Below are 24,564 nucleotides of genomic sequence, written 5' to 3' on the forward strand. Positions count from 1 at the left end.
CCACATATGATGCATTTCTCTAGGCGCTAGATCAAGACCGCCCAATGAAAAAAAGGCACTGCAGGATGTGGGCGGGAAATCCTAAACAGCTGGTGAATTGAGAGTGTGGAGCTGGAAACAGTAATACTAAGCGGGCATCATGAGGGATGCGGTGACTCTGTTGTGGGGGGCTTTATTGGTGAGACAGGTAAGTTTACCACCGTGTCACAATTCGCGAGAAGGCGTGTGTGCTGTTTGCTGTCACCCTTCCCCCACTTAAGGTCTCTGTGTGAATCTTTGCTGTGCCAGTATGGAATATGCCACCGAACGGGGGCGCTAAGATGAATCACCGTAAAGGGCCTCAGACCCCCCGGTTCAGTAAACCTGGTTGAGCAACGTTTCGTCGGGTTTTGTTACCGTATTATTATTGCCTCATGTCTCATTGCTATTCGCCGTAGCTATTTTCATTGAGCAAGTCGTGATATGTAGGAGATCGTTTTGACATTACACTGTGCTGCAAAATATCACATAATTATTTCAAATTACAGACAGCTAGTTAGCTCGCTAGCTGTCATTTTTGAAATTATACACCAAATGATGTAACCTGCTAGGTATTAAATGTACCGGTCTGAGCTACTAAATTATGCTTTCTTAACCAAAAATGTAACTCTTCACTAGCAATCTATTTATCTTGCCTGCTTCGTAGATAACTCCATGTTTGGTCCTATTTTGTGTAATGTGGATACTAAAATATGCCTTCTTACTCTGACAGGTACTTGGGGAGTATGGCATGGCACATTTCAGTAACAAGGGTAAAAGCAAGGGCAAGGATTACTGCATTTTCTTCAATCCGCAGTGGGCAGGTCTGCCTCAGGATCTCCACAAAGCGGTGAGCCAGAAGGCTACTTTTGCTCCCTAGTACCTACTTTCATCCCAAAACTTACTCTTTTTCATGTGTACCATACATTATTAAGTATGGCATTATTAAGTATGGCATTGTTAAATTGCCCAATGCTTGTACAAATATCATGTCTTCCAGGGAAACTAATGAGTATGTGCTGTCGTAGATGGTGTGTTGCGTGTGTGGGAAACAAAGTTCATGGAGGATTTAGGAAGAGCAGTTGGTTTTTTTCCCCAAGAATCTGCTACACAACGGTCCTAAATTCTGCCCTCAAGATTACATTGGCTGTAGGTCTGTAAATCCCTGGCAGATACAGATCGTTTGGATTAAGAAGCAAACTCAGTTGAAAGAGCTGACAATAAGATAAGGGTCAAGCTGATGTGCTATCACGGGCAGAAAATGGGAGTTGGCACAGAGCTACTCTGGCGTTCCTTGTCCGTATTCCTTAGTGTAACGCTGCCTAGACCATGTGATGACAGTCTCATTTGAGCGGCTTTGTGCGTCTCAGAGTACCATGCAGCCTGCAAACAAAAGGCTGTGTATCAGGGCAGCATGCTTCGTTTCAGACCCTTTATACCTGTCTGGGAATGCTGTGCCCGGTGAAGAATTAACGGACTCTAATCTACTGCGAAAGCGAAGGCCCTCAGGGCTTCTGGGCGAGGGCGGCAAAATGCCGCTGCTCTCGACAGCAAGCGGCCCCCATCTGTTTGAGTGTGTGCTGTTGTCCGTGCGCTGCTCCTTTCAGCAGCCAGCTTGGCCCCGGGTCCCCATTGCTCCCCTGTATGCTCTCCGAGCCCTCCCTGTGCACACCGCGCCGTCTGCCAGAGCAAGAGCTAAAATGCCTTAAAAGCAACTCTTAGACCTGTCTTTGTCCAGAAGAACAGTTTCCCATGATCAGACAAAGTGTCACTGCTGATGTAGAAAGATATAATGAAGTAGCTGCATTTCTGCTAACAGAAGGGGACCACTGGATTTGGGGTTCACATGCTATATTTCTGTAGATTCTGGTTCCACATTAAAATCCTTGTGTTGCGTCCTGAAGCTTTTCCTTTTGGTCCTGTCCCTCTGTATCTGTCCACAGTCCCGGCTCCAGATTCATGACCTGACGACCTCAGTGCTGTGCTCGCCCTCTGAGGTGCCCGAAGAGGGGTTCACCAACCGCATCCCCATGGTGCTGAGGGGCAACTGCACCTTCTATGAGAAAGTCAGACTGGCACAGATCAATGGTGCCAAGGGTCTGCTGATTGTCAGCAAAGACAGGCTGGTGAGTGTCACCATCAGGGCACAGCATCCACACAAGACTTATAATTTAATAAGGAGTGGTTATCTATAAACACAGATGGGACTTTGAGTCTCCTTTGATTGGAATGGGCAGTGAATATTTTCATATTTTCATACCTTGCTTCTCCCTGTTTCTCCGTTGTGCATTTGTTGCTTGGATTCTTCTCAGACTGACTGTGTGCTCTATTTGCGGTAGACACCACCTGCAGGAAACCAGACTGAGTATGAAGAGATTGACATCCCAGTTGCCCTCCTCAGCTACACAGACATGCTGGACATCAGCAAGGTAAGACATGCTTACAGGGCTGCAGGATCAGTGCTGTGCATTACACCACCAGCCTGAGGAGAATCTCAATGCTCTGTCTTAATGCAGACCTTTGGGAAGGGGGGAGTCGTCGCCATGTATGCGCCTCATGAGCCAGTCTTGGACTACAACATGGTTATCATCTTTCTCATGGCTGTGGGCACAGTGGCCATTGGGGGCTACTGGGCAGGCAGCAGGGACATCAAAAAGTAAGTGTGAGGATGGTGCAAATGGAGGGGGGGGCAGGGGGCAGACTGTAATCTGGACCTTTGTTGCATGAAGTTTAAGTTTGAATTACTGATTCATGAGACTACTTTTGACTTAATATAGCAGTATGAATTTTACTGATTTCACACCGTGTTGTCTTTTTATAGTTATTCTGTGAATAAAAGATTGATTTTACAAGTTTAAAACCAAGTAATGTGGAAAAGTATTATGTATTAATTATTATGTATAAGTATTATTACAGTATTTTGATTTGTAGCATCATTTGTCTCCTGTTTAAATGCTGACTGGATCAGCATTGCTCAGGCATGCTGCCTCTGTTTGTACCATAGTGTCCTACCATTTCATGTCTGAATACATTTCCTAGCTATTGCAGATGCTGGTGGACCAGTTTTTAAGAGTGCAATGTATTTGTTCAAGTAGGAGAGCAGTCTTCTGCCTTAAGTGGAATTGTTAACACTCATTGAGTCATTGAGACCCTTTATGCACAGAACAGGAGTGCAGAGCCGCTTGTAATGTGATTGTTACATCATTATCATTGGTATTTACAATGTGTGAAGCGATAATGAAATGGACTGTTTGTTTGGGTAAAAATGAATGCCAGGGAAGTCCCTAGTTGTGACAGAGGGGACCTGCTTCACAGCCGTGTTTTAGCCTATTCAAATTGCATCATTAATTTTTAGCATTAGTCATGCGTGCATATTAGGACATGCTGTTTCCTTATTCAGACTCACTTTGGTTCTTGTCTCCATGGTATTTTGAGACCGGTGTGGTGTTCAGTTACAGGATGTTGCGAGGCCGCCGTGTTACTGCCACTTGCAGATATGAGAGGCGTCAGGGCTCAGGGTTTGGAAAGCGATTGTGATCAACTCCACGGTCTTGGTGAGAATGGCCAGCCTGGCAACAGTCTGGCACTGACATGCTGTGTGACCCTGCAGGCGGTACATGAAGCACAAGCGGGATGACAGCGCTGAGAAACAGGACGAGGAGACGGTGGACGTCACTCCGATCATGATCTGTGTGTTCGTGGTCATGTGCTGCTCCATGCTGGTGCTGCTCTACTTCTTCTATGATAGGCTGGGTAATGGCATATCCCCCCCCAAGCTGAGTGCTGCATTGGCTCCCAGTGATGATCACACTTGGGACTCTAGGACAGGGATCTTCTAATACTTGATGGCTGGAATCCTGTTGTACTTAACTGTTTTAACTGTAGAAGATCAACCCACTAACTCCTGTTGACTTGAGACTCCTTATTCAAATCATTTGCTCAACTGAACAATTAAGGGCCATACACAGCAGACACAGTGGTCTTCTAGGACCAGATCGGATACGGAGTCACAGCAGCGAAAACCATCGCTAAAGTGACGTCATTGACTTGTTTTAATGTGCCCGATATATGACAGCAGGAGAGCTTAGGGAGGCGTGCTGTGTGATGGTGTCCTCTGTCTCTCCCTCTCCAGTGTACATGATCATTGGGATATTCTGTCTGGCAGCCTCCATCGGGCTCTACAGCTGTCTGTGTCCGTTTGTGCGCAGACTCCCCTTTGGGAAGTGCAGGTGAGACCCGGAGTGAAAGGAAACATGAATGCTTAACTGCATTATTATCAGTGTCTGCCCCGCCCCGGCTTTCCTGACGGATTCTGTCCGTGGGCTCCACTGTGTGTTGCGTGTCCTCCCGTGCAGGATCCCGGAAAACAACTTGCCCTACTGTCACAAGCGGCCCCAGATACGCATGCTGATGCTGTCCGTGTTCTGCACGGCTGTCAGCCTCACCTGGGGAGTGTTTCGCAATGAGGACCAGTGAGTGCAGTCTATTCCGCAGACAAACTTGGAATGATTATGAACAATTATAAACAAAACAAAACTGAATTTCACTTCATTTCCTGAATTTTCCCCCATCTCTGTTGATTACTGTACTGTATGTGGCTGTTCTGCAATGTGTATGCTTCTGTTACGCAAACAGGGACATTTCACTTCAGATTTGTTTTGCATTTACATCATTATATTACAGGCATTTAGCACATGCTCTTATGCAGAGCGACTTACATCAACTACAGGTTTTACAATGTTATCCATTTATACAGCTGGATATTTACTGAGGCAAATGTGGGTTAAGTACCTTGCCCAAGGGTACAGCAGCAGTGTCCCCATGGGGCATTGACCGGGCAACCTTTTTGGTTATGAGTCCTGCTCTTTAACCACTACAATACACTGCCGCCCCACTGCGTTGTCAGTGTTATTGTCTTTCAGCTACGTTAGAGATACTTGAATTGATTCTTAATGTCTTATAACTCCTGACAGATGGGCTTGGGTTCTGCAGGACACTCTGGGAATTGCCTTCTGTCTCTACATGCTCAAAACAATCAGGTTGCCAACTTTTAAGGTGGGTGTTGCTGGGCGAACTTCTCTCTGTCCAAGATTAAACTGCTGTGGTCTGGCCTATGAAGGGACCCCCTTTAGTCACCATATGTATTTTCATTTCAGCATTAGGGTTTGGAGGGGGTAAAGCTGGATTTGTGTAAAGTAAGATAATGGGTTCCACACTCACAGAATCTTTTCTTCGCAGGCCTGCACTTTACTGTTGGTTGTGTTGTTCGTCTATGATATCTTCTTCGTATTTATAACTCCACTCCTCACAAGCGTAAGTTTTGATCCATACACTGTACAATACTCTTTCGAAATTAGGCATAAATGACCTCAAAGCACATTTCTCAATATACTGAGGCTGTTTTCTGTTGCTCCCCACAGGATGGGGGAAGTATTATGGTAGAAGTAGCAGCAGGTCCTTCAGATTCCTCTACTCAAGAAAAAGTAAGTTCTTGGTTATAATATTTTAACTTGTATCCAATGAATCATTCATTGTTGTGAAGAGGTACAGAGCAGAAATATACAGTTTCTTACAGAATAATAATATAAATACCTATTTCCTGTTTAATTCTTTAGATTTTAATTGAGTTGGAATACACCAATTCAGGGGTCCAGGGTTTTTATTTCTTCAATTGCTATGCATTCCATCTAGCTCACTCCAGTTTTGGATCTCTGAAGGGATAGTGCTTCACAGTGAAGAAGCAGAATATTAATTCTTAATTCTGAGTCTCAAGTTTACATCATTCTGTGTGACACCAGCTTCCAATGGTGCTGAAGGTGCCCAGACTGAACTCCTCCCCCTTGGCTCTGTGTGACCGGCCATTCTCTCTCCTGGGTTTTGGGGATATCTTAGTGCCAGGTAAGATCACTCATTTGGCCAATATCTTCATTATTTAGAATCCAACATCTTCCTTCCAGTTTCATTCTTCATGGCTGTCTTAGCTCATACTTTACAATAATGGCAATACGCAGTGTGCTAGGGTGCTAGGCTTCTGGGGTTTGCAATCCTGGGAGTGGAACTATAGGAGCCTTTGAAAAGGTCCCAAACATGAGCTATTTCAGTAAAAGTCAAGCTAATGTCACCCATTTAAGTCCTCCGGGTAAGAGTGTGTGCTAAGTAAATTAATTGTGTAGGTGGAAGTAGTGTTATGTGTTTGGAAAAAAGGGTAACCTGTGTCTCACTGTGTCCCCCACAAGGCCTTCTGGTGGCCTACTGTCACAGGTTTGACATTGTGATGCACTCCTCAAGGATCTACTTTGTGGCCTGCACCATTGGTAGGTATCTTCTTCTGGACACCCATTATGATTTTCTTCTTTGTTCTGAAGCAGTCCTTTTTGGGTTTGCCCAATACTGAGGAAGTACCATTAAAACAAGATAACAAACTAGTGTTTTTCACATCACTCAGATAATGTACAGATACTCTGATCTTTATACCTTGGCTTGTGTACTGGCTGACAAAGTGGTCTCAGTGAATAGGGTGAAACATCCTGGTGATTTTAACATCAGTGAATCTGTGCACTATTGGAAAAAAGGCCAGTGTTCTAGAAGCTATTTTGAACAAGCAGTTAGAAAGACATAATATACTGTATGCAAGCACCAGAGCAAAATCAGAACAATGTTAGACAGAAGCAATTAGCAACAGAGCCAGTGTTTGTCAAATTGTATTTGTGACAGCAATCTTGAAGATTGCCACTAACCACTTTACAAAATACATTTAATTTTTTCAACTGTTTGAGATGTGCCACAGGAGCACAACACTGCATTTACTGTATGGGTTTTCCCCTGCCTCAACACTAGAGAACTTTTGACCTTTTTTTGTACAACCCAGTCTGAAAATTGTCAAAAATGGCACTCAGGGCCCCCATGTGCTGGGGTAGGATGAGATATCGATATGCATCTTCTCCTTAACAATAAGTTAATGGACTCCCCCTACTTTCGCTCTACAGTTCTAAAAAGGAAATGGGAAGTAAAAATCACCAGTGTCAGATTACCGACATGCCATTGTTAGCCATTTTACAACTTTTGTAATTTATTACCATGCAGACTATAATAACTTAGCTTGGAGGTTCAAATGTCAAGTTCTCAACCTGGAGGAGTAGAAAGCAGTCATTTAGTGACCTAACCAAAAGATACCCCCTACTCACATGCCTACTTTTTGTGTCATTGTGACACTGCTGGCCAAAACACCATGTGTACAACAGGAGTAAAATACTATTCTGTAAAACACAGGAACCAGCCAAAGCACAACCTGCTGTACCACCTGCTGAAAGTGACTCTATTCTGTAGCCATACACCTGTATTTAATGAGTGTTCAGTCAGGCAGGTGGGGCTCATTAACCAATAGCTGGCTACCTGATACAGACAATTGTATTTACACAAACAGTTAACTAGGTTTAAATGCAATTGATTGAACACATCAGGTGCTAATATCATTACCATTATTTGTTAATATCGCAGATTAAAATGAAGGATAATTGAGGATGCTCCAACATGCATATTATTTACACAAACAATTAACTAGTTAGTTAAATTGGTTTAAAGTAAAACACTGTGGCAGTACAACACTACAAACATTTCAGCAGTTTTTTGGATGGGGACAGCTGAAGGCTGTCTTTTGAAGTCATTTAAAAATTTAAAATGAATTAATAAAAACCTTTTAGTTATTTTTTTTTCCAGTCAATCTTTGAAAACCTTGCCTTCCCATCATTATGTTATGGCACATGTATTAAACACTGCCTGAGTGATAGTCAGTTCACCCTCATACCTGAAAAATTGATTACTTTCATTAACTACTTCTGAGATACTTAACAAACTTTTTATAGTTTTCTAATTGTACTAATTGTTACAATTATTAAATTATTACATGTATTACAATTATATACAATTATACTATTAAAAATGGATAGTTGCAGCCCCCTAACAATGGTAGCATGATTATTGCAGAATTGTTTTATACAGACACTTTATTTCAGTATTGTTATAGATGATTTTTTTTATAATACAGCTGTATCAGCTGTAAATGCCAATTTGTAAGTTGCTCTGGACAAGAACGTCTTCTAAAATGAATATATGTGAATCACCTTTATTGAAGACAGTTTACCTGTGTGACAACATAAGATTTTGAATTACCATCAGAGCTGCACAGATCACTGACTCTCCATGTCCTTGTCTCACTCTGCAGCTTATGGAATTGGTCTTCTCATCACCTTTGTGGCACTGGCTCTGATGCAGATGGGCCAGCCTGCCCTTTTGTACCTGGTGCCTTGCACTCTCCTCACAAGCCTGGCATTGGCACTGTGGCGCAAGGAATTACGCATGTTCTGGACAGGAAGTGGCTTTTTGGTGAATACCAGTTTGATATGAGTGCCCTCGGAAATTTATAGTATTTTTAAGAGTTACGGAAATTAAAGTTGAGTAAAACCAAACACACTAAAGTAGTGATTTCATTTATGCCTTTTCTCCCTTGCTGTATTTTCAGCATTGTTGGTGCACCATATATTAAGTATTTTTTCATAAACTGTTCATCATGTATAGTAAGATCATTACCTTATCCTCCGTTTTTAATTGTATTTTCATCTTGTGTTTATATTTCCTTTTTTCACTTGCTGGGAATTGAGGTCTTGTTTTTACAGCTGTCTGGAAGAATTTTTGTTTTTTCTTACACTTTACAGAAGGATGAGCCCCAGCCCCCAGTCATCGCACCCATCAGCTGCACTCAAACGCCAGAGCAGTCCACTGAAAAACCAGTAGCCAATCCTGAGCCACAGGGTGCTGAAGCCTCCAATCAGAGTGCAGACCCTCCTCCACTGGAGGAGGGGGACGTGCCCAAGGATGAAGCGGGCCAATCTGAATAAAGGACAATAATATAGAACGCCAGGTCCTTATGCTTTTTTTTGTTTTGCTTTCTTATGTAAAAACTGAGTATCAGTCCTACAATTGAGAAGGCATCGGTGTATAGCAAGCTATGAAGACAGTGCACTTAGCATTAAGGTAAGGAAAGGTGTATATACCTTCACTGGCAGAAAAACATATAGAAACATTAATCTGTGAGGCATTTAGGCCCAGGGATGTGTAGTGGATAGATATTGGCCCTAACTGAAACACACTCACACACAATGACAGCCATTACCAGTAAGGCTCCATGGGTTTCTGTTAACATGCATTTATGTCACTGACAGAGATGGAGGAGTGCAATGCCATCAGCTATTAACATGCTTTCCTGACTCAGCCCATCTCAACCTGCCCATCACTGCCTCCATTCACAGGTCTCACATGTACTTGTGTCTTAGCAATAATCCCCATACAGACTGCCTCTCACTCACAGAACCCTTTGACCTGAAAACACAGTTTTCCTTCCTTTTGTCAAAATAGTTTTTTAAACGACCGTTTTCCTTTCGTTTCTTTGACAACAAGTTTGCAACTCAGATTTTCATGTCAGGGTTCATGTCTAAATACTACCTGTACATAGGTAAGCTGTCATACCCTTTAAAAACATATGGTGCTATTATGTGTTTGGAATCTGGGTGAACCAAAGGTATCAGACTGGTACTACAATTTAAGCATCTTGTAATTTTGCTTACTTCTGAAATGTTGTCTGTGTTAAATTTGTATGCTGAGCTTTTAACTATTTAATAGTTACTATATGTTTTGGAGAGGTGTGGCAGTGCCAGTTATGAAGACTCCATTTATATGATGATACTGAAAACAATGCCAGCAGATTTCCTGATGAGCTAAAATCTGGCCTTATTTATGTCTGTGAGATTGAATGTGTACGTGCATATTTTGTCACAGTGATGAGTACTTTATGATGTGCTCCAGTGTTCTGTTTAACATTTGAAATGGTATTCTTGACTTGGGTTACAGTGAGTACCTGCTGGCCTCGACATTGTGAATTGCTGTTATTGAACTGCTTATGTCTCGGAAAGTCAAGAGGGATTGATTTGTGCATTTTTGCCACTGTAAAAATCTTTTTACATGTCTGATGATAGGATTTGTTTCAGTGCTACTTGAGCTTTGTACGCTGTCTGATATACATAATTGAAAATACATGTTTCACATTTAGAATGTCTTTGCACACATTTAGAATCTACGTGCTTTTTCTGTTGAATACAGTCCTTTGAATTTGTCAGTATTTTGGTCCAAAGGCTGGGAAGGGGCAAACACATAGTGCTTAGAACACATGGTTTATGTCCCTCTGTTTTTGCTTTAACATTTCAGTATTGCTAAATATTCCAAGGATGTACATGATACCAGGGAGATGGATTTCTCATCTGTATGTGTGTACCCCTGTAAGTACAGGCAGCACACAGTCTGGCAAACTGTCATTAAAGAGTTATTTGTTGGGAGACTACATGTCACTGTACATTGTACATTGTAACCAGCATTGGTTACTGGTTTAATTACTGTTGGCACAAAGAGCAAAATTTCACCATTACTCCCTGGGTGGGCTAAAATTTGTCCTTGTGGAACATTTGACCCGCAAGCATCAGATCATCTTTGGAGACTTAATTAATGCTTGTGGTTATTAATATCACTTTATTACATTGATTGGAGCAAGCAGATTTTTTTCCTCTAAAGAGGATCAGCATCAATAAAAGAACAACTGCATTTTGTGCTGGGAGTTTCATTGTCTTTTCTGTTACCTTTGTGCTTGGCATGCTTGATTTTAAATTCAGTTAGATTACTCTCACCCTTTCAAGAACAGGCAAAATATTGGACAGCAGTCTTGATTTAGTAGGCTGTAGCTGAGGAAAATCATTTGTCGAACAATTGATGAGTTTAGTATTTACTATTTATATAGCAAATTATGGTTATGGCTCCACAGTTTTTGCACAGGATGAAGGTGTGTCCTTTACAGTCATCATAATTTGTGTTTACCTGTACTGAGAAACTGTTTCATGGTACTGTAATTCCTATATGTTTAAACTGCTGTTTAAACCCATTTGCATTTTTTTTTGTTTTGTAAAGAAAATAAATAGCCCTACAGTGAAGTATTTGGGATGTTCTGGTTCCACCATATGTGTATATATATTTTTTTCAGTTCTTCTACTTCCAGTGTATGTGTGCAGAGGTTTTATTTTGATTTTGTGTTATTTCTCTTGTTTGTAAAGTAGATGTGTACCTTTTTGTTTAATTTTCTTATGTTTTAACTATGAACATTTCATTTTCATTGGTTCTTGTGTTGCAGATGCACACGATTGGTGGGTTTTCCCTTCCTCTGTTTCCAGTGTAAGAGGGCTATTTCAGTTGTAGCAGGTGAAGTCTGAGTTTCAGCGGAGGGGATGAACGTCCCTTTTCATTCGACAGGAAGAGAGCCTTGTTGATTGCGATCTGCAGGCTCGTACTGGCGGCAGCAGTAAGGACTGTGTGTGAAGATTAGCAGTTCACGCCTCCCAGCACACTCACAAAGAGACGCTTGTGGTTTAAACGGCATCTGCTTGGAATCCCTCAATGGGAGGAATTATGAAAAATGCCTTTGTTAAGGTGCCTGGGGTACCTCCTCTATGCTTAGATACCCCAGGGCAGTGTTCCAGGAAATTTTTATTTCTGTCCATGCTCTTAAAATGGACAGTTTTTTCCTGGGTTCAGCTGAGGTAAACCATTGAGGGGTGCAGAGTTATCAGAGGAATAAATCTAGATTGTGGCATTTGCAGTTAGGCAGCACTGTGTCCTCTGGATAATGCAACATTCCAGGATTGGCGTTATTTTGAGTATAAGTGGTGGGGGGTGTCTGTCTTTATTCTCAAAATATCATCAATAGCAGTATTGTAGCTTTGTGTTACAATATTTATCTAAAAACATTTCGATAAATACACATAGCAGCAATTAAGTTGAAACATGCATGTAGTAGAAAGGGAATTTTGGCTCTTGCAGTGTTTGGTTGCCATTGCTCTGGAGGGATAGCTGTTGGACTTGAGTCCATGTCTGAGTGGGGCATTATGAATTCAGAATCAGTGCCACCCCTAAGCAAGGCACCATTTGAGTGGATGTGAAAAGTAGATTAAGTGACACAGTGGAAGCAGTCTGGGGGCACCTAGTAACTGGAACTGGTAGGCAATAATTGGGGGGAGAATGTAATCCCTTGAGGAGAAGAAAAGAGACCTGCACTGAGCAGTGAGTCTGAGGCATCAAGCCAAATGTTAATAGAATTTCAGAACTCCCTGTCTGAAAAGAATTGATGGATTCTGTATATTTATTATCATCTCTTTTATCCCTTTCCAAGCAGAATCCTGTATTGCACAGTGTATTACATCAGTATTGCAGGAGCTGCAGAAAGGAAAGAGAATATTGGTCCAGATTCATTAGTCATCATGGAACAACCAAAACCCACAACAAGTCCACCTTCCATGTGATTAGTAGTCATAATTAAGTTTCACTATAACATCATTTACCATGGAAGGTGGACTTGTTGTGGGTTCAGGGTCAGTCTTGTTACGATGGCAGTTTTTATTGAGAGAAGAGGAATCGGCCTTGTTATTCTTTGGAAGAGGAATTTTCTTTGTAAGTAGTTTCCATTGAGGGATTTGAGGAAATCCATGTTTATTTTGTGACCATTTTAAATGTGTACACTTTAAGGGTAGTGTCTGTGATCCTACACTTTGCTCGGGATAATAGTCCACTCTGCTGCATATATCTCTAGACTTTCATGTTTTCTTTCTGTAAGTATTTAATGCACTTATTCTTCTCAGTTGAGTAATATATAAACATGTTGCTTTGGGCATTTTACTTTTGGTGTGCAAGATGGAACAATAATCTCTATTGAGTTAATGTAATGAGATCATCATCACTGAACTTCAATTTTACAAACTATAAAACTGAACATCTCTTTTATCTGATATTCCTTCTGCAGAACGGATGGTGAACTCTTGCATGTCATGGGTCACATTTCCACAAACGCCTAATTAGCATCTTTGGTTTCACGTCTGCCAACCACCTGTTACTGGAAAATGCCTGGATGACAATAACACACCATTCGCGAGATGATGCGTATACGAATGAATGTTTTTTTTTTTTTTCTATATCTGACGTTCAAAGTTTGTTACCACACATGTCGGACATTATGCATGTTTTCTAAATGTGAATTAAGCATGTCCAGCTGTATGAAGCCGTGTGGGTAGGGATGAGTACGACTACTCAGCAAACAAAATAAAAACAATCTCAGACAAATAGGATTACAGACCCAGTCCATTAGTTGTGTTCCATTATGTTTACCCACGAATGGCGAAGAAGTGTTTTATTTGGAATGGGATAGGCGACTGTGGGAGGGGGTGCTCAGGGGATTTGTGAGGGCGGTGAGGAGATACCTGTATCGCTCTGTCGAACTACACGCCCAGCGGCAGGTTGAACACATAATAGTGCTCTTGATATTTCGCAGGCTACTCAGAACCGCTTGTCAGTGCTGAAACCTTGACTTCTCGAAAAGGATATTTTGCGCTTCCGTGAAACGATAAAAAGGCCTTCAAACACAGGTGAGGCGTTGCTTTTACGCAATGTATAGGGTGAGTAATATTGTATGTGCCTTTTATTTGATTTATTTTTGTGTGTTTTCCATTAGTGCTGTTTATCGTGTAGCCTATTAAACTACCTCAGTCTTTATAATTCCAGTTAAAACAACAATTGGTGTCCATGTTGGACCTTAAAAATAACTTCAGTCGTCTGGCGATATTCTCCCACCTTACCACGTACGCTACAGTCCGGGACGTTAATGTCAACAAGTAATAGAAATGTTTAACTGTATTTTTAGCAATATTATCCTGCACACTTGTTACTTCACTTTTTCATAAGATGAACAGGATTGGAAGACATTTTTGTCATGTTCACACTCGGGAGGCACCTCATTAAATCAGTTAGCTAGACTCTAATGGCTTTCGTTCGTTAGGGAGCGAGACCCCCTATTTCACTGGTTTTATTCGTTTTATTTTAAAGTAGATTAGCTCATCTGTGCGCATTCCAAGAGCCATGTTCTCGTTTACAGCTTTACAAGTTATACAGACTAGTTGCGATTTATGATTCAATAGCCTACTGTACCAGGAGTTGTACTTGAGGAGCTGTATGCTGGACCTGGGTAACAAAGTATAGCTACAAAACGATCTGAAGTACTAGGAACTACAAAATCAGCAGAGTTGGAAAAAAACGTTTTTCTTTGCATTTAAGGTGCGTGGCACGTATAGCGAGGGGATTACTAAAGTTTTAGCCTACTGAAAGTTTAGCCTACGGAGTTTGTGACTCCAGTTTTTAAAACATACTTAAGCAATGAATCCTTAATTCAGAAAATAACCATCGAATAAACATTGATTGTAAGTCTATGTTACTTTGCTGGGACCATTGTTGGGCTTTCTGAAATTTCAGTCCAGTTTCTCTTTCCTTCCTAAGAGCCTCACCCATTATTGTTAAATATAATTGTTGTCAGTAACACAATCCAGTCACTAGATTTATCCCCAGGTGATGGTTACGTGAAGAAAATGATATTGGGGGATATTACGGAAACCCTTATGCCATTTTTAAACTCATTTAAGGCTCTAAAATGTCAGTTATTTGATGACACATTTCAATGGGGAACAAGGATTTGGATTTTTTATGCCAATTGTTCTCAGACCTTAGCAAGCACTGTAAAACCATATGCAGAAGATCCCATTTCCTCTTTACAGGTGGAGACGCAGTAGGCCTGCTTGTAGGGACAGGCCCCCAGGCCATGATGGAGGTGAAGAAAAATGTGGACAGCTGGCCCCCAGCTGAACCCTCCACTGACCGCAACAGCTCCACATGCTGCAGGAGCATTGCTGTGGTTTTCGTCCTGATCTTCCTTGTCATCGGGGTCTTTGTGGGCCTCTTGTTTGGTGAATGAAACAAAGCAGAATATATACAGTTGTTACCGTCTTTAGAATGCTTTGATTCTGACAGAGCCACATCATGAGACATGCCAACAGAACAGCTTTCCCTTATTTCATCACTCCCATACTCTTTTGACAGGGCACAATAAAGTATGTGTTTGTATTTTTAAATCTTTCTTGATGTTTTCAGCGTACTTGGTGCAAGAAGACCACTATTTTATGGAGACGGTGGAACTGAGAGGATTTAAGTACGACCCTGCTGTGCAAGACGGGATGTCTGCTTTATCCATGGTGCTCTCCTCCACCATTAAGACAAAGGTGAGACCAGAGAGCACTCAGGACCTGCAGCTTAATTCTTCTTACTTTTCCATAACTTCCAGAAATTGAATTGTATTACTTACTTCCTGGCTTGTTTACTGTATTTATTAATTTTCTAGAATTTAATTTATCAGAATTTGCCAGAAGCAATGAATTGTGATGCAGCCATTGTATACCGGTGTTACACTGTGAGCTCCCTTGAATATAATGGGTAGGTTACAACAATAGAGAGCAATCCATGCACGTAAACATGATTATATAAATGCATGAGTAAACAAAATATGATTTAAGAGAAGACGTACAAGCTGTAGGTTATACTAATATATTCAAATAAATAATACATGAAGTATTAGATAAGAAGCAGGAGGAGGTAAAGGAGCTGATTTATTTAGTTTTTTTAAGGAGCTGATTTGTTTAGTTGTCACACAGCTGATTTTCGTATATCTATGTTTTGAGGTTGGAGTCATATTACGCAGATCTGTCAGATGCTATCTACTCTCCCCTTGTAGTAGCCCTTGCATCTCTATTTGAGATATTTTAGCAAAGTGTTATGAACTGTTTGAGAGGTGGATGTATGAGACTAAATATTTTGTTTTAAAAACAATCTCAAATCTCCAAAACTTTTGAGGATCCAGAAATGTGTATTTGTCTATTATGTTATAGTGGTGATACTTTCATTTCTATCCCAAATTTGAGAGTGGTAGTTTCTGATAAAGCTGCTCTTCTGATTAACCTGTATGCAAGGATAACATTATTTCAAAGCAAAGCAAAAGCGTAAAATTATGCGTAAAATTATTTGAAAACTGGTGTTACCTTTTTGATAAGCATGTCATATTGACACATTTCAGTTTTCTTTGTTGAAAAATATTTGCTTTCAGGTTTTTTAATGGCGAATGGCTGAAACACATTTATCATTAATCAATGATTTGCTTTTTAATATAAAACAAAGCTGAAGCAAACTGAGAAGCTAATTGAATACTTTTTCCTGTCCTTTTCCAGATTAGGCATGTCTTCATTGCTTCATCAATAGCCTCTCATTTTGTGAGCTGCAATATTGTAGCTTATGGGTAGGTGAGGTTCATTTATTTTCCACGTCAATCTGTCACATTTAAACATCTGGATCATTACACACAAGGATTGCTGTCAGACCTCTCTCAAAAGTGGAAGTATAAATGTTTGTACATCCAGTATTTAAATAATTGGTGACATAAAGCAAGCAGCAGAGGTATTTTTTCAGTACTTGTTCAATGGCTGTTAGTTACATTACAGTCAAAATATTTGTTCAAATTTGTTCAGGAACGTCAACGGTAACGTGATGGCAACCTTTAGGCTGATTTTTCGAGTATCCAAGGCACAGAAGTACTCCGACAACTTCATCCAGGACATCCTGAGGGTGGGGCTGGATGCTCTGTTGCATGGACGTCCCCTGGTGGTGCCAGAGTTCGGGGAGATCGATGCTATCGTCTTGCTGGGTATTGTGATCACTGGCAACATCATCACTGCAACTGTAATGCTGAGATTAGGGCTGTAGCCAAACATCTTGTGTGGGGCTGTGACCTCTTTGAAATTTGATTATGCCCATCATCAACATTGCTTAAACTTTTTAAGGTGGCAGATGATAAATATCTGTTGTGCTGTTGTTTATTTTCATGTTATTTCACTTTCACGTTATTTTAACAGGAGCCAGTGGGAAGTCTTTCTATAACATTGGAGATGACACAGGTGAGCCTGTAGGTGTATGTTCGTCTGTGGGAGCCTTGGTACCCTAATAGGCTTGGGAGGTTAGTCACTGTAGCACATTCACTCAACCACATGACACCGTTCTTTCAGGCAGATGTCCTGACAGCACCTTCGCCTGTGACAATGGGGAGTGTGTCACCAAGCCCAACCCAGAGTGTGACTCCATCCCAGACTGTGCAGATGCCTCTGATGAGGCTCATTGCTGTGAGTACCTCCCCCATCATTTATTTCACATTGTCACAAGTAATGCAAAGCAGACATTGCTATTGGGGTCAGTGAGCACTTTACCGAGTAAAATGAGTAATTATATTATAATCCTAATATACTGTATGTTATTCTTCCATATGTTATTCTTAACTCTTGTGGTTGAAGTAGAAGCAGTCTTTTTCTCCAGAATCTTTGTACATTTGAAATTACGGCCAGGTTTGCACTTCAACTTAAAGATGACCTGTACTTTTAGCTGCATTTGTCACTTGTTTGTAAGCATTTATTGCTGTCTGATGCTGCTGCCTTTGTCCCTCAGCCTGTGGCACGCGCCCAGCCATGAGCAGCCGGGTGGTGGGGGGTGAGGATGCCCGGCATGGAGAGCTGCCCTGGCAAGTCAGTCTGAAGTTTCAGGGCCGCCACACCTGTGGTGCTTCCATAATCAATAAGAGATGGCTCGTCAGTGCTGCCCACTGCTTTGAGAGGTGATAAGAGCAGCCATTTAATGCTAATTGTAATACCTGAGTCTATAGAAGTATGCTCTGTTCCTGAGTGACAGGGATATGGTTTTCACTGTCTATCATTATCACTATCCCTATGCAGAGATAAGGACCCAAAGGACTGGACAGCCCTGGTCGGGGCCAATCTGGTTAGTGGGGAAGAACCAGAGTCTAGACTGATGAACATCAAGTCCATCACCGTGTCCCCGGAATATGACCCTATGACCACCGACAATGATGTAACAGTGTTGGAGCTGGAGACCCCCCTCAGTTTCAGCTCCTACGTACAGCCTGTCTGTCTGCCATCCACCTCCCATGTCTTCAGCCCCGGGCAACAGTGTGTGGTGTCTGGCTGGGGAGCACTCCATCAGTACAACAGTGAGTGATCGCAGTGCTGCTCTCCACTACGAAATCTCCCAAGAAATCCTCTCCAGTAGGCATCCCATGAAATCCAAAAGGCTCGTTTCTTTTAACAGGATTTTAAGAAGCGTTTTTATCAACATGGGCTGCCAACATATTTTCCACCTTCCTGTCCCACTCTTTCCTCCATCATAGTTCTTATCTATCACGTCTTTTGGCACCTGACAGCTCCATTGTCACGTATCTTGTGGTGGCCTTCTGCTTGCTCTCACTGTGTGTCGTGTTTGTGGGAAGGTGAAGTGCCGTCCACTCTTCAGAAAGCGGTAGTGAAGATCATCGGCTCCGAGGTCTGCAACAAGTCGACCGTTTACAGGGGAGCTGTCACCCACAACATGATGTGTGCTGGCTTCCTGCAGGGCAAGGTGGATTCCTGTCAGGTGAGGAGAGCACAGAGAGCTTGTGGGAGCTTGTAGCTTAACGGCTGAGGTGTTGCTTACTTATACTTTTCCAGAATGGAAACATTATATCAGTGTATACTGATGTGCTGTTTTAAACTGCCATTGCTTGGTTGAGCCCTGGAGAAGGAGCAGTGAGCAATGAACTGCTCCACTGGCTGCACTGCTCTGTTGGCTATGCGTTTTTAATGCATGTGCATTTTTGGACCGCAGGGTGACTCTGGAGGGCCGCTAGTTTGCGAGGAGGCCCCTGGACAGTTCTTCTTGGCAGGGGTGGTGAGCTGGGGAGTGGGCTGCGCTCAGGTCAACAAACCTGGGGTGTACTCCCGTGTCACGAGGCTACGCAACTGGATCTTAAGCCACACCAACCCAGAGTCAGTTCGTCCTGCGCCAGTTAAAGCAACGGTAGCCACTACTGGAGGCACTGATGACCTCTCCCACAGATCATTGGTCACATTTCCTCACCTTCCAGGTAATGAAGAATTTTTCTTCGACTCTTTTATCTTCCACGTGGAAGGAACTCCAGACAGCCTGTCACAAAGCAGTGTGGTGCTTGTGACTGCAGTGTGTTACTTTGGCTAATCTATGGTTCCATCAGTGGCAGAGTGGACTCAAAATGCTGGTTATCATGAGTTGACTGCAGTCAGTTCATAGCGGTGAATCAACTATGTGATCACATTCATTAATTTAGCTGTTTTCTCATCAGCCATAAACTGCAGTGGTGACTACAAGTGTGGTGCGGGCAGCTGCATCAGTAAAGTCAATCCTGAATGCGATGGAATCGTTGACTGCCCTAACAAAGCTGATGAGAAAAACTGTGGTGAGTGTGTTCTTTGCTTTTCATTCACATGACATCAGTTTTGCAAGCTGATTGATCTTAATGTCAATTTACCTGACAGAAGGTTAAAGACAGGTTTAAAATGTGCATTTGTAGGAAGTTGGTAAAACCTTGTAGAATGTCAACATTCCTCAAGCAGCTCAGTCCTCAAGTATTTCAGTGGCCATGACTCCTTATTAACCTGTGGCCCCTTCTGTCCAGACTGCGGGCATCGTCCTGCCGTGGGCTCCCAGAGGATCGTGGGTGGAGTGACCTCGCGGAGGGGTGAGTGGCCGTGGATTGGCAGCCTGCAGTACCAGCGCTCCCACCGCTGTGGAGCCACACTCATACACTGCAAGTGGCTCCTGACTGCCGCCCACTGCTTCAATAGGTACATGCGCTACTGCCTGTCTGTGGCTGCTCCTTGCTTTCCGTGTTTTTACAAAGGAAATGACTGCATGCGACAATCACGCATTTTATTAAAAGAAATATGTAAGAAAATGACAAAAATAAGCTTGTAAGCTAATGCAAACTGCAATGCATCAGTGTGTTAAGAGTAAAGTGCTGCATTGAAAATCTTTTTGCCGAGCTTGCTTCTCATGCATTAACTGTGCAAAAATATTTGAGAGTATGTTGACAGTGTACCTCAGAGTACACAGAGATAGTCCAGGAAACTCCACTCTGGTCTAAACACTGCTCTTTAATTTCACAGTGACCCGAACCCTGGTGGCTGGACGGTCAGTCTGGGTTCTGTGTTCCGCTCTGGAATAGGGGCTCTGGTCATCCCCCTACAGAGGGTCATCCTGCACCCGAACTTCAACCGGACCAGCATGGGGTTTGACGTGGCGCTGCTGGAGCTGTCAGTTCCAGCACCGCAGTCCTACACCATCCAGTCCGTCTGCCTCCCCTCCCCCGTGCACAGCTTCCCGAGCACGGCCGAGTGCTACATCGCTGGCTGGGGTGCGCTGAGTGAGGGAGGTGAGCTGAACAACACGTCGGGAGGCACCGCTGCCCTGATCTACTGAACCTGTTCCCAGACAGCTATAACCTGAATCATTTCAGGTGCTGCATTCAGGAAATCTCTTGTTCTCTACTGCAAGCGCTGAAGCTTTGTCAGAGCATTGTTCTAAAGAGGGTGTAGCACTGAAAGGTCAGCACCTGTAATTACAGAATTTTAGGGTGTTTTTGCGTATTGATAATCATTTCAGATGCTCACTTATCAAACCAAGGTTGGGAGCTCAGTGTCTCTGTGTTCCCTCCCTGCCCAAAAATGTTTTGACCATTTATTCATTATTTCTATCATTTACGGCTGACAGACTCTGCATTCTTTCACTCTCGTAGGTGCACTGGCCAACTTCTTGCAAAAAGCTGCTGTCAGTATCATTGACCAATCAGAATGTCGGCAGGCCTATGGGGATGGGCTAAGCAGCAACATGATGTGTGCAGGCTTCATGGAGGGTGGGAAAGACACATGTATGGTAAGAACTTCACACTGTGGGCCATATGCCATTGCTCACTCTCTCTCTCTCTCTCCCTCCCTCCAAATGCAGTAGTTCAAAATCAATAACATGTAGTTTTGACATTATTTGTTTGGTTCTTCTCCATGCATCATTCATTTTCTGGACCCTAAAATGACATTGCAATGCTAGTGTGGAGCAATGACATTCTGAGCTGAACTTTAATACCTGGAACAGTTGTGTCTTCACAGAAATACCTGCACTTCACCCAACGATCCTTATCTTTTTCAGTGTTCATTTTCCATACTAAAACAGTGGCAAAGCCTCTTAAGCTGATTATGTAACTCGGCCATCGTCTTAAGTGCGTCAGTGTCTCAGGGCCTCCAATCTATCTGAATGACCTTTCCTCTGGCAAAGAGTGACTGTATTCTTGCTTTGCCACAGGGAGATTCAGGAGGCCCGCTGACCTGCCGTGAACCCTCCGGCCACTGGTTTGTGGCGGGGGTGACCAGCTGGGGCCGTGGCTGTGGACGGATTGGATTCCCCGGAGTTTACATACGAGTCACTGCCATTAGACAATGGATATCTCAGTACTTGCCTTTTTAACAACCGATGGAAGAGAAAGCAACAGCCCTCATCCCAACACACAGAACCTTTTCTGCCTTTAAAATATGACTTTATTGTCCACTACCTGTTCTTGGAAAGTGTTCTGTGGCTTACAATGTATAGATTTCAGAGGTCTATACTACTCTTCCAGCCATCAGAAAATAATTTGGAGAATACTGGCAGCTTCACAGACTACAGAGGTCACAAACCACTACATCTGACCGTACCTGTTTTCTAAGGGACATGGACATTCTACATTAACGAAAGCATCATCAATGCAGAATTAAATATGTATATATTTGCCTGTATTTATTGATGAAAAATGTTGAAATAGCATGATACGAATTATGTACTTTTATACATTATTGCTCCAAAGAAAAACACTGGACTCTGTTAAATATCAAAATCTCTCATCTCTGTCAGACATTACCTCATCACGTAGAGTGTGTGTGCTAGTCTGTGCGTCAGTCTCCAACTCGGAACTCAAATGAGGAAACAATTGTGTGAACAGCTTGTGGACACATTTACTAAAGACACAGAGTCTGTGTCACTGCTGTGTGTACATGATGAAATATTTTTATTCCATGTGTTGGGGTTACAGAATAAAAGGGCCTTTATTTAGAAGCCCCTACACAGTTTGTAATTATCTATCCTTGTCCTTCTTGCACTTTCTTCCATAAAACCTGTCATTCCACTACCGTTCTGACTGCGGCAGGTCATTGCAGGTTCCAGGGGTGGTTTTAAACAACAAATGCTAAATCAAAGTTGACAGGAGAATACAGAACACCCGGGTTTAATTAGCATAGTTTTAAAAATACATCTGCAACCACACAGTACGAACAAGACCACTGTCTCCCTGCACTGCACTCATAGACTGTGCCTTCAGCAGTCCCACTATAAGTCAATCAGGTGAACGAGGGAAAGAGGTTCCCAGAGCACTGACATACCACGCACACAAAGCAGGCTGGTTTCAGTCCAAAGTCTTTAGCCACAGAGGACACTGGGAAAACAGACTCACTACTGTGGTTGGCAGATAGTGTGACAAACAAAAAAACGAATCTGACAATGATGTTTTGTTCCCCACGCGTATCCTGATATAGCTATGTTTGTAGGATTGGGTTTTGAGGTCACGCTTATGAAAACACAAAGTTGTGCATAAAATTTCCCCTTGAATGAAACTGGGTTTGTAGAGTAGAGATGGTAAGATAACCCAGTTCATCCCCTCACTCCCTCCCCTAAGGGAGGAGGCGTTTTCTCAATATACAGCCTGAGACTACAGAATACAGACTGCATGGCAGCACATGGCTTCACATTCGCAGCGCAGTAACAATGAGCAGGCAAGTCCAGAGGGGTGCAAACTTATCTGCCACTGAGGCACAGTATAACAATGATCAGAATTATTCCCTTCAGCTCCAAATTTATCGTTTATGACCCTTGTTCCTTTACAAGAAAGGGAAACATGACACAGGACTGAAGAATCCTTGTTATTCTTTCAAAATGTCTGCAGTTCACATCAGCAGCTTTGAGGTACTAGTGAAGACCTGTCAGAGGGAGTTGGTGTGGAGGGTTTTGCGGGTGACTCTTTCGCTTCGTTAGCTGCCTTAGTGAACTACTTTTGTGTAAGGAATTCATGGGACTGTGGAAGGACAGGGTGGTGATGGCTTAGATCCGTGCCCTTTCCCTCTGCAGTCTGGAATTGTAGGCCCGGGACACAGTGTTCCACGCATCCATGTACCGATCCATGCACATGGCTATGCATTTCTGCACAAACACAAGACAGCTTTAGTGACAACCTAAACTAATACTATACTAGTAACTTATTTTGCAGTCATAATGGAATATACAAAAACTAGGTTCATGTTGTAATGGTGTAGCTAGCTATACAGCTAATTACCTGAAAACAAAAATGAATGCACTCTAATTAACTGTGGACATTGACCTACCTGTTCAGAGTTATCCAGTGTGCTTCCTGGTTTGCCAATGCACTTCTTGAAGCATTTATCAGTCATTCTCTGCAACATAGAGGAAAGGTATATCAAAAATAATACCACCTGCTAACCTTGCCATCTCGATTTTCACCATATAACACCAAAAAACATACCTAGCTAACTAAATATGGGTCATAATTGTCAGCAGACCTTAATAACCATCTGAAATTTCTTGAAAGCCAGTCATAGCTAATTCAGAGACGACTGTAGGTAATTAAAAAAATTTGTCGGTACATCTAGTAAGAGTATAGCTAGCCACTTAGCTGAGGAGCGTGTTTAAATAAAGTTAGTTTCACAAGGTATACGATTTTAAATACAAAGGCTTTCAGCTGGATCTCAGTCATGTTTGAATGTAACATAAAGCGACAGTGTAATAGGTAGGTAACTAAAGTTAGCCATAATGTTTTAAGATTATGTAGGCCCAGAACCCGGCTTTATCTAACTGTTCTGGTTAGTGGCTAGCTAGCTAGCCAGCTGGCTAACATTACTTGCCTGTAAAAGCTCCTGTGCGTTCGCGACTGCAATCTGTACTTTGACTTGTTCCATTATCGTTCCGGTGTCCATCTTACCGGATCCGGCACCTGATGAAAAATCCGAACCAAAGCTGTCCATGTTAGCTATGAAGTATTATCTAACAATAAAATAACCTCAAGAACGATAAACCTAGACGTCACACGTGACTGTAACGAACTGCAGTAAGAAAGGGATCGCTCTATGCCCTTGACAAGCGCCGGATGTTTCCCCCGACACAATTTCCTGACGCAAAGAAGCGTGGGAAATGTGGTCAATCGTCTTTGGAGCCTTTAGATGATGGTTGTCTTCTTAGCCAATGTCCAATGGCAATCTGATGGTTTACAGCCCACAGAGAGCCTATCGCTGACGAGCATGTATTGTCACATTTAGAAATTGAAAAGTTATAAATATCGTTCTGTTAGGTGTAAGTTTCTACCATGTAAATTTGCAACGCTTTGATAATGTATTCTGGTTATTGATATCAGACTTGATAGTTGTGATAGTTTTACCAACAGTCAAAGAGAGAAGAGGGGTATGCATATATGTGAACGCTGATGTCTCTGCAAGATGCTCATGAAAACAAACTTTAAGGACTTAAATTAACTGACTTAAGAATACGAAATATGCTAAACTATTTTGTAGGAATTTGCTATTTCCCTGTATATATTCAGCTACATAAAATATTCTACAGTTACATGGAGGAACATAAAGGAATGTT

The 24,564-nt window shown here is 42.3% G+C and overlaps 3 protein-coding genes across 4 annotated transcripts; 2 read left to right on the plus strand and 1 right to left on the minus strand.

Moving 5' to 3' along the window:
* Positions 1-31: 31 nt before the first annotated feature.
* Positions 32-9,436, plus strand: LOC118772780 (signal peptide peptidase-like 2B). Of its 2 annotated transcripts, XM_036521383.1 has the most exons (15): positions 32-187; positions 752-868; positions 1,962-2,144; positions 2,358-2,447; positions 2,535-2,674; positions 3,629-3,771; positions 4,151-4,247; positions 4,374-4,490; positions 4,992-5,073; positions 5,257-5,331; positions 5,439-5,501; positions 5,817-5,916; positions 6,255-6,332; positions 8,240-8,400; positions 8,730-9,436. In XM_036521383.1, exons 1-15 carry the CDS (start codon positions 140-142, stop codon positions 8,910-8,912), a joined length of 1,677 nt encoding a protein of 558 aa, XP_036377276.1. In that variant the 5' UTR covers positions 32-139; the 3' UTR covers positions 8,913-9,436. The 2 variants fall into 2 exon arrangements, with proteins under 2 accessions (XP_036377276.1, XP_036377277.1); XM_036521384.1 differs by lacking the exon at positions 6,255-6,332.
* A 5,316-nt stretch (positions 9,437-14,752) lies between these two features.
* tmprss9 (transmembrane serine protease 9) lies at positions 14,753-21,345 on the plus strand. Its single transcript, XM_036522776.1, has 15 exons — positions 14,753-14,894; positions 15,079-15,206; positions 16,206-16,273; positions 16,503-16,678; positions 16,887-16,928; positions 17,037-17,150; positions 17,470-17,635; positions 17,754-18,028; positions 18,305-18,447; positions 18,679-18,937; positions 19,172-19,285; positions 19,505-19,673; positions 19,995-20,260; positions 20,624-20,760; positions 21,184-21,345. Exons 1-15 carry the CDS (start codon positions 14,753-14,755, stop codon positions 21,343-21,345), a joined length of 2,361 nt encoding a protein of 786 aa, XP_036378669.1.
* Positions 21,346-21,651: 306 nt separating this feature from the next.
* On the minus strand, positions 21,652-24,040 carry timm13 (translocase of inner mitochondrial membrane 13 homolog (yeast)). Its single transcript, XM_036521919.1, has 3 exons — positions 23,826-24,040; positions 23,289-23,357; positions 21,652-23,106 (listed from the first exon to the last, which is right to left on the minus strand). The coding sequence occupies exons 1-3, from the start codon at positions 23,943-23,945 to the stop codon at positions 23,008-23,010; spliced, it is 288 nt and encodes a 95-aa protein (XP_036377812.1). The 5' UTR covers positions 23,946-24,040; the 3' UTR covers positions 21,652-23,007.
* Between the last annotated feature and the right edge of the window lie 524 nt (positions 24,041-24,564).

This window comes from Megalops cyprinoides, chromosome 2 (assembly GCF_013368585.1).
Source record: "Megalops cyprinoides isolate fMegCyp1 chromosome 2, fMegCyp1.pri, whole genome shotgun sequence".
Lineage (NCBI taxonomy): Eukaryota > Metazoa > Chordata > Actinopteri > Elopiformes > Megalopidae > Megalops > Megalops cyprinoides.

Excerpts from the sequence above, each read along its gene's own strand:
- LOC118772780 (XM_036521383.1), top strand. The coding sequence starts at position 140 with ATGAGGGATGCGGTGACTCTGTTGTGGGGGGCTTTATTGGTGAGACAG. Across the intron at positions 4,491-4,991 it reads GTGTTTCGCAATGAGGACCA|ATGGGCTTGGGTTCTGCAGG; the intron begins GTGAGTGCAGTC and ends AACTCCTGACAG. Across the intron at positions 8,401-8,729 it reads GGACAGGAAGTGGCTTTTTG|AAGGATGAGCCCCAGCCCCC; the intron begins GTGAATACCAGT and ends TACACTTTACAG.
- tmprss9 (XM_036522776.1), top strand. The coding sequence starts at position 14,753 with ATGGAGGTGAAGAAAAATGTGGACAGCTGGCCCCCAGCTGAACCCTCC. Across the intron at positions 16,929-17,036 it reads TAACATTGGAGATGACACAG|GCAGATGTCCTGACAGCACC; the intron begins GTGAGCCTGTAG and ends CCGTTCTTTCAG. Across the intron at positions 18,938-19,171 it reads CACATTTCCTCACCTTCCAG|CCATAAACTGCAGTGGTGAC; the intron begins GTAATGAAGAAT and ends TTTTCTCATCAG.
- timm13 (XM_036521919.1), bottom strand. The coding sequence starts at position 23,945 with ATGGACAGCTTTGGTTCGGATTTTTCATCAGGTGCCGGATCCGGTAAG. Across the intron at positions 23,358-23,825 it reads ACGCACAGGAGCTTTTACAG|AGAATGACTGATAAATGCTT; the intron begins GCAAGTAATGTT and ends TCTATGTTGCAG. Across the intron at positions 23,107-23,288 it reads CACTGGATAACTCTGAACAG|AAATGCATAGCCATGTGCAT; the intron begins GTAGGTCAATGT and ends GTGTTTGTGCAG.